This window comes from Magnolia sinica, chromosome 19 (genome assembly GCF_029962835.1).
Source record: "Magnolia sinica isolate HGM2019 chromosome 19, MsV1, whole genome shotgun sequence".
In the NCBI taxonomy this organism is placed as follows: Eukaryota; Viridiplantae; Streptophyta; class Magnoliopsida; order Magnoliales; family Magnoliaceae; genus Magnolia; species Magnolia sinica.
In genome coordinates, this window is record NC_080591.1 from 6,043,538 (window position 1) to 6,052,389 (window position 8,852).

Genomic DNA, 8,852 nt, shown 5'->3' on the forward strand with positions numbered 1-8,852 from the left:
GTCGGATATGAGCGATTCAAACGAGTTGAGTTAGCTAGATCGAGTCGTCCGGTGCTCACCTTATATAAACATAAAGGTGAACCCGAGAAAAGTTTCAATGGTCGAAAACTCTTTCTCCGATTTTTCCTATCGTATCGCTAACTTGAGTTTTAGATCCCACTCGTTTTTTGTCAAATCCCCTAAAATGATCTCCCAAAACAGATGGACGTGTGAACTTCTTCCAAACATCACGGTGGGCCCCACGTAGCATTCCAGTGCGGGAACTTCCTGCCCATGGCTTTCGCAGGAAACCCGCATCCCCCATTTACGGAAGCGGATAGGCAGGTGTACCATACACCAGCTATATAGCTGGTGTGGGTACGTGTAGTGTGAAGGGCAGCGCTGACGCTCCTCGAGCTTTCGACTTGCACGACCGGTTCAAATGAGATCAAAATTACATGGCCCCAAAATGATGTATTTATTATATCCACACTGTTCATCCATTTGGAAAGATAATTTTAGAACATGATCCAAAAAAATGAATCATATCCAAACCTCAAATGGACCACACCATAAATAGCAGCTAAGATTATGATTTTAACCGTTAAAACATTCATAGGCCCACCGTAACGTTTATTTTCCATCCAATCTGTTCATAAGGTCACAAAGACCTGGATGAATAGGAAAAAAATATATCATATTGATCCAAAACTTCTGTGACCCGCAAAAGGGTTTCAATGGTAGACGTTCAATCCCCACTATCTTTTCAGTGTGGTCGACTTGATTCTTATATCTGTCTTATTTTTCGGCTCAAGACTTAATACGATCTAAAAAAATGGATGGACGGTTTGGATATAATACATACCTCATAATGGGACCCACAGAGCACGTCAATACATCAGCTATATAGCTGATGTGTGGTAAGCCAACCAATCCGCTTCCCCCATTCACCCCATTCACTGTCAAATGCACGCAAACTATCCTTAACTGCGCCGCGTGTACTAAAATAAAAAAATCTTTAACTGTAAACGGCCAAATCTGCGATCTGGACCATCCAATAGGTTTCCAATTCCAGTAATGTCAGTTCTCTTCTTTTCCTGCTTCCAGATGGGGCGGCGATAAGATCGTCCACAGCGAAATCTTCGGTGTAGAAGATCGGACGGTGATAAGATCATCTACCGCAAAATCTTCGTTGTAGGTGTTCCGTATTGTATTTATTCAGCGTAGCTTATGCTCTCGTATCGTTACGCAACATTTGGTTGTGCTGCAGGGAGTTGATGGATATAAATTTCTTGCAAGTAAGGTGTTTGTTGTTATGCTTGTGAGAATATCATTCCAATTTGTGGTTTTTCAGGATTGCACTGAGAAAATCATGAGTCTCTACGATCAATGGAAGGCTGTTTTGAGGATTCAAAAGTTCAGAAGAATAGTATCGTATACGGGATTCTACTGCTTCGTCGCTGTCCTAAGCTACGCATACACAAGCAATACGTAAGTCGAATTCCTATTATACATGCTCTTGTAGTAGTATATGTTGTTGTTTTCCAATTACACATGCTTCTCTACTTATTAAATGTTCTTGGTTTTCGTTGGATTGTTCAATTGCTGTTTTGGTTATGTAGAACGAGAGCGGGTATTTCTAGAGCGGACCAGTTCTATGCATCTTACCCGGCTGGGACGGAACTACTAGCAGACACTGCAAAGGTATGTGTAAGTGAAAGCATGTCGAGGATCGCCCTGTTGTGGGTACTTACGGAGATCTGTAAGTGACGGATTAGGCGATTGTGTGCGAAGTTTAGGCTGTTCGTTAGATCAGCCCCACTATGTTTGTGCATTGGCCCAAAAGTCAGCTTTGTCCACGTGTTTACGTTCAATGCGGAACCATGGTCTTTCTTCTACAGTAGCCCTTTCATCATACACGTGGCCTACCCGATGACCAGACTGGATTTTTATTTTCAGCCATAACAGATACATGGTTGGGTCCACCAGAAGAGCGGTGTGGATCTTGCACGTGATTGGGTTTTGGATCCTGCTGTTGAGAGCGGCCATGGGTTCCTGCTCTTGTCACGCATGACATAGTGGGTGTGAGACCCAGGCTGTTAATCAGGTGTGCCCCACTGTGTCCCAAAAGTCAGCTCGGTCCACATGTTTGCGTTCAATGTGGGGCCATGGTCTTGCTTTAACAGCAGTCCTTTTGTCATACATATGTGATCTACCTGATTACCAGACTGGATTTTGATTTTCAGCCATGACAGATACATGGTTGGGTCCACCAGGAGCGGTGTGGATCTTGCACGTGATTGGGTTTTGGATCCTGCTGTTGAGAGTAGCCATCGGTTCCTGCTCTTGCCACACATGACAAAGCAGGTGTGAGATCCAGGCTGTTGATCCGGTATGCCCCATAGTGTATGTGACGTGGTCTGAAACGGGTTCAATCATCAGGTGGTCCACCTAATGACTGGACCAGCATGATTCTCAGGCCACGTCAGGTGTGTGAATCTTGTCTCTTCAGTTGGTTCTTCTATCTGCAACTAACTTCAAGGCTGGTATTCTGCAGTTATATAAAGCTGCACTTGCGAATTGCTTTGAAGAAGAGGAATGGGGCCCAATTGAGTTTTCCATCATGGCAAAACATTTTGAGCGCCAAGGGAAATCACCTTATGCCTACCATTCCGTAAGTCTAAAGTGCTTCTTTATCAGTACCATGAATTTCAATTCTCACAAATTGTACATTTTCAGCTTCAAGAGTGAAACGGAAAATCATTACCAAGAAACCCACATGGCAAATGATTTTGTTTCTCACTTCCTATTTAAACATGTCTGTTTATACATTCCACTAACTACAATAAATGCCATAAAATGCAACATCCTCCGCACCCGTTTCTTGCACTTCCTTTTCCATACATGTGCATCTCTCTTTCTGACAACTATCAACTAACTAAACAATGATTGTCAACTTCTTAGCAAAAATGTTGTGATGATGTTCTCCATGTGCAATATGTAGACAAGATTTTTATTTATTTATATTTAAAGATAATTAAGCCGGGCTCGAACCTGAGACCTCGTTGTTGAAACACGCCCTCTGCAAGAGTTGAAATAGGCTCTTTGTAGGATATCATGGGAACCTGGATCATTTTGGAAAGGAGTTTGTCTGTCATTCCCATGGATAAAAGGTATGGTTGTAAACTGTCTGGCCTGGGGTGGTTCAGCCTGATTTTGAACTGCTTGGGTTGGACCCATTCAAAAATCAAATTTAGCTCAGCTCAGGACTTGGCCCATCTACAGCCATAGATAAAAGAGAAGGATGAAGTGATGTGGGGTGAAGGTGAGGAGCTGAACAGGGATGTTATGATCCTTTGTTGTTTTGGTTTGTCTCGAGGTGGTGGAGACATGGAGTATGCTGTAGTGAGTATCACGAAAGACAATTTGGAAGCGCTTCTTGTTGATGGGAAATGGAGTTCAGAGGATAGAAGCATCTCCATATTGAACTTAGAATCTCCTTTTCGACTTCCAATCTCTTGGAGGTCTTAGCGGGATTGGAAGGATGCTCCTTTGATCATCTTAGTCTTGACTCTTGATATTCATAGGAAGGAAACTGGCACCATATCAAAGGACCAAATCCAACCTCAAGACATGGGCATTTGGGACATGAAATGTGTGGCCCACTTTTCCCTGAATCCCGATGATGATTCTTGTGTAGAGTGGTGTTGACAATGATGGATGCATGGAATTTCACCGATCTTCTATCAAGGGTGTGGCTTCCACCTCCGAATGGCAGTATTTCCATATGCTTTGGGTACTAAGTAAATGAATCATAAAGATTGATCGGCTATGATTGTATGGGGAATAGTTATCAGCACCCAGTCTTATTGATAAATCACCCATCCTTTCTGCTTTTGGTTATAGAGCAGTGCATTGTTTGTACTACTGTACAACAAAAAGCAGAAAGGATGTGTGTTTTTATTATAGTGGATTTAGATAGTGGCACCTATCATTTATCCCTCTTGCTTCAGGGCCATCCACTATCCTAGATGATTACTCTTTTCTGGGCACTTCCAAATGTGAAGTCTCCATATCTTATTGGTGAAATTGAATACTTGACATTTGACAACCCTTCTTTTCTATATCTTGACGCCTAATAACTGATGTAAATGATTTTTTACTATAAAATAATTATCCTATCGCCCTCTCTCTTTTTATTTCTTTATTTCCATAGATTTTTATTTTTATTTTTTTTGGAACATTGATAATTTATTGATAAAAGGCTGAGGCTAATATAATACAAAAACCCAGAACCAAAAGAAAAAATTACAAACTCCAACCAGCTATCTGGAAAATGGGCAATCTCCTTTGATGCAATCACCCACTCCATAATATGAAATTTAGCCCTCCCAAAGACCTCCAATTCTTTCTTGACTCTTCCTATTCCTAAAACAAGGATCATTTCTTTCCAACCATATGAACCAAATTCCCGCTAATAGACATATATGCCAAACTTTCATCCCTCCCGCCTTCCCTATGCCTCTGCCATGCCACATTAAAAAGAGGTTATCGACTGAATTCAGCATTACTCATGCTACTCCAAATAGATTGAAGAACCACTCCCATATTCTTTTAGCAAATGAACAATGAATAAAAAGATGATCCACCAATTCCTCATCTTGAAAGCGCATTAAGCATACATTCGTAGAATCACCTTCCTCTTACAAAGGTTGTCTACTGCTGGCACTTTTTTTCTTCCCACTAGCCAAGCGAACGTTGCCACCTTTGGAGGAACACCATATCACCATACAAGAGTTGTCGAACCTTACCCCTTCATTGCTTTTCACCCCACTTAACGACTTGTAAAATGATTTGAATAAAAATTTTCTAGATTTATCTGTTTTCCAAATCAAGAAATCTGCCTCAGAAGGCACCGGATGCACTTTAGATAGCAAACCCATGACATTAATGAAAATAGATATGTATTTTACCAATCAAGAATTATAACAATGGTGTCAATTTGATCTGGAACACACAATATTCAAATCATGAACTTTGTTTGTAAACCCATAAAATTCTATAAATGGGGCCAAAGATTTTGGCAATTCTATGCCTTTTGGGATGAAGGGTATCTACGGGAGGACAACATGCTCTTGTGTCCAAGTTGTTATTGTGACAGCTGGGACATGGAGTATTGCTGAAGTATAACCTTCCAAACTGTAAAAAAGTAGAAGATAGAGACCATGTCGGCTGAATGATCGTTGAATCTCCACTCAGCCTGTTGGTGGTGGCAACTGAAGTATAACCATCCAATCTCCATGCATGTGGATGTTTCTAATATCTAATTGCTGGATTTCACTGTAGTGTTTTTCTTTTTCCCATAATTGCTGCACTGTTTGTGATAGACTCTTGTTTATTTCCTTGCTTGCAGCAATACATGGCACACCTTCTTTCTCATGGACAACTTGATGGAAGTGGCGCATAGAGACAATTTCCGGTTCCTATCCTGGCCTGCAGAAATAGCCTCTGTTTTATGTCTGAAAAGAACTTTGATACTCTGGCAGAGTGCGATGGATGGTACGCAGGCACTTTGAAATTACATTGCGTTGGTGGTCCCAGTTTAGATGTATCACGAAGTGAAAATTGCAATTATTTTATTATTCAGATCATTTGACATTTATCAGACTGTTAAAAATAAAAATATCCAATGGCCTTATTCAAGCAAACTAGTGTCCATGAATTATAGGTTAGGATTGCTCAACTAATCTGATTTTGGGACTTAGTGATAGTGGTTCCATAATTTAATCGGATTAATTGGAGTTTATGGATGCTTCGTTTTACAATTTCTGAGTCCCTGCTTATCAAGTGTCTTGCTCTGCCAGAGTATCAAATAACTCCCCCCCTTATGTTTAAATCGGATTTTAGTGCATTTGAAGGTTCGAGGTTATGAAAAGGGATATGTTTAAATCCATAGAGAAATGATGTGGTGATGTTTGCCAAAAGAGATCTAAGAGCTGAAATGTGGCACACGTGTTTGAGACCCAGACCAATCACCGCTTGGGCCAGGGCGGTTCACATCCCTTGACTCAAACATGGAAGTGGATTGCCTGCTGCGTAACTCAGTACCCTAGCATACTGAGTAAACTCTGTGGGGCCCCACCTTGGATGTATGTGTCTTATCCACGCTGTCCATTGTTTTTCCAGATTATTTTAGGGCATGAGCTAAAAAATGAAACAATCCAAAGCTCAAGTGGACCGCGCCACAGGAAACAACGGAGATAATGACATCCACCGTTGGAACCTTCCTAGGGTCCAGAGATGTTTATTTGTCATCTAACATTTTCATAAGGTCACAAAGATATGGATGAAAGGAAAACACAACTATCAGCTTCATCCAAAACTTCTGTAGACCCCAATAAGTTTTCACGGCAGGCGTTCAATTCACACTGTTTCCTGTGGTGTAGTCCACTTGCGCTTTGGATTTGCCTCATTTTTGGGCTTTTATCCACACCGTCTATCTACTTTATCAGATCGAAATCTCAAGTGGACCACACCACAAGAAAACGGTTGTGATCGAAAACCCACCATCAAAAACTTCCCAGGGCCCATTGGTAATGTTTATTCACCATCTAACCTGTTTATTATGTCACACAAACCTAGGCGAAGAAAAAAAACAAATATTAGCTTCATCCAAAACTTTTGTGGCCCCAAGAAGTTTTTAATGGTGGGAGTTACAATCACCACTATTTCATATCGTGTGGTCCACAAGATATTTGGATCTGCCTCGTTCTTTAGCTCATGCCATAAAATGATATGAAAAAGAAAAAAATTAGATGGTAGGCACGTACCACCCTTCAGTAGCTAAGGGCTCCTGACAGCGTCAGTAGGCAATACGCGTCCTTTCCTACTCGATTTAACTGCCTTTGCAACGTACTGATTCGAAGGCTTGTAGGCTACTTACACGCCTGTATTGGAAATGCTGATGCTGGTTACGGTCATTTCTTCAACCCTCCAAAATGGTAGGTGGGAATCTTATAAACAAATTTCAAAATGGACTGTAGTAATGTTGAAATTTGAAAATGCTCCGAGATGCCATCTTGCCCTTGTCTTTTTTCTTCTATTATTTTAAATTTAAACAGTAAAGGGAGGAGATCCTGCTTCCATAGTCCTGCTTTGTATACAGCTCAGAGACTACGTATGATATGATATAAACCATTCATTCAGCAGAAACAACCACAAATTGGTAGACCAAAAGTCACAATCATTGATTGATTGTGTTCTTCGTTCGCACATCATCCTCTGCTTGGTTAGGATTGCCAGAGCACTGATTTTGATTCAATGGTACACTAGGGGCTTGTTTGTATAGTTACTTAAGATAAGCTACTTATGTCTTAAGTAACTTATCTTGGTTTCTACTTATTCAGTAGATAAGTATATTTAGTAAACAACTTACTTATCAGCTTCTTCTCTCTTCCATCTCTCTTGATTCTCTCTTCAATGATTTATGAAAAGTAGAAAAGCTAAAAAAAAATTAGCTGAAATAATTAAATAACTTTTTAAGTAAAAAAAGTTACTTATAACTAATTATAAACTAAACTTACTTATCTGAAATAAGTTACTTATTTACTCCTATAAGTAGAAAAAGTAACTTATTTGTTGGCATCCACACTGGCCCTAAGGGTCATTTGGATGCTTGTGCAGTTACAAGTTGTAAACACTTAATTTTTTTTAAGGTGTAAGCTAACTTGCAAAGTGTTTACAATATGTAAGATAGGTATTTGCACCACATTAAGCTTAAGGTGGTAAATCTCGCATATGGCAAACCACGTAAAAAAGACTTCAATAATAATAATTATTATTATTATTATTTTCTTGAATGTTTTTTTTATGATGGCAAAATCCACAAAGGCTCCAAATGCAATCTGGATGTTTTTTTTTTTATGATGGCATGATCCATTTGACAATCAACAAGCTTTTTTCTTTTTCTTTTTTGAGCCAAATGAGAGCACCTGTATAATGTCTTTTTAGCTGTAAAGATTTTACATGGTAATATGAAACATATCTTATGGCCGAATTTCATAATACCACAAATATATGTGATGCGTTTTCAGCCAGTAGAGCCTTTCGTGTTCCCTTCACAACTTCAGGATTTTACATGCATCCAAAGGACCCCTAAAGGATCCCTAATGAAATTCAAGTGGTACGGATAATACACACAAGTCTAATGCACTGCATAAAGCTGGGAGAAGTGGATCAGGCCACCACTCTCAACTGGAATTTCCAGCTGGCCTGATTCTTGGGGACAGGCGCTGACATGTTGAGGCCCACCTAATGGATGGCAAGGATTTTGCATCCACGTGCGCATCCGCGTTGGCGCGTGGAGATTTTTACATGTCTGGGCTATTCACGTGATTACTAATGGTCCTTGAAGAACACAGCGACGGATCTTCACGGCCCCAAATACCATGATCAGAAGATCTAAGCCCTCCAAATACAAGCACACAAAAACGAACTTGTATCAGATGGCCTCAATCATCAATCTGCGGTGATTATAGGATCATCTACGATCCATGCCGGACTTCTAACAAGTGGTCCAACAACAAATGAACTTGCATGGAAATAAGGCACAAAGAATTCATACTGGATCCTGAACCATAGAAATAACTGTGTTTTAGACTTGCCAAGCAAATGAGATAAGCTTTGCATCAGATGAGCAAAATTCACAATATTGGATGGCCAGAATTTTGCAATCTTCAATTCTAAGCATATGGCTGTCTATGTGATGGCCCATCAGATAAGCAGCACTACAATTCAGTACTAAACACACACACACGCACAAAAGATGCAGGCAGGCATGCAACTGATGTATAGGAGACGATTGTCTCTGATAC

At 40.3% G+C, this 8,852-nt stretch overlaps 1 protein-coding gene across 1 annotated transcript; it reads left to right on the forward strand.

Moving 5' to 3' along the window:
* The first annotated feature begins 678 nt into the window (after window positions 1-678).
* LOC131235217 (uncharacterized) lies at window positions 679-5,804 on the forward strand. The gene is made up of 5 exons (XM_058232363.1): window positions 679-1,173; window positions 1,334-1,470; window positions 1,602-1,683; window positions 2,537-2,653; window positions 5,393-5,804. Exons 2-5 carry the CDS (start codon window positions 1,352-1,354, stop codon window positions 5,444-5,446), a joined length of 372 nt encoding a protein of 123 aa, XP_058088346.1. The 5' UTR covers window positions 679-1,173; window positions 1,334-1,351; the 3' UTR covers window positions 5,447-5,804.
* The last annotated feature ends 3,048 nt before the right edge of the window (window positions 5,805-8,852 follow it).

Excerpts from the sequence above, each read along its gene's own strand:
- LOC131235217 (XM_058232363.1), top strand. The coding sequence starts at position 1,352 with ATGAGTCTCTACGATCAATGGAAGGCTGTTTTGAGGATTCAAAAGTTC. Across the intron at positions 1,684-2,536 it reads TACTAGCAGACACTGCAAAG|TTATATAAAGCTGCACTTGC; the intron begins GTATGTGTAAGT and ends GGTATTCTGCAG. Across the intron at positions 2,654-5,392 it reads CACCTTATGCCTACCATTCC|CAATACATGGCACACCTTCT; the intron begins GTAAGTCTAAAG and ends CCTTGCTTGCAG.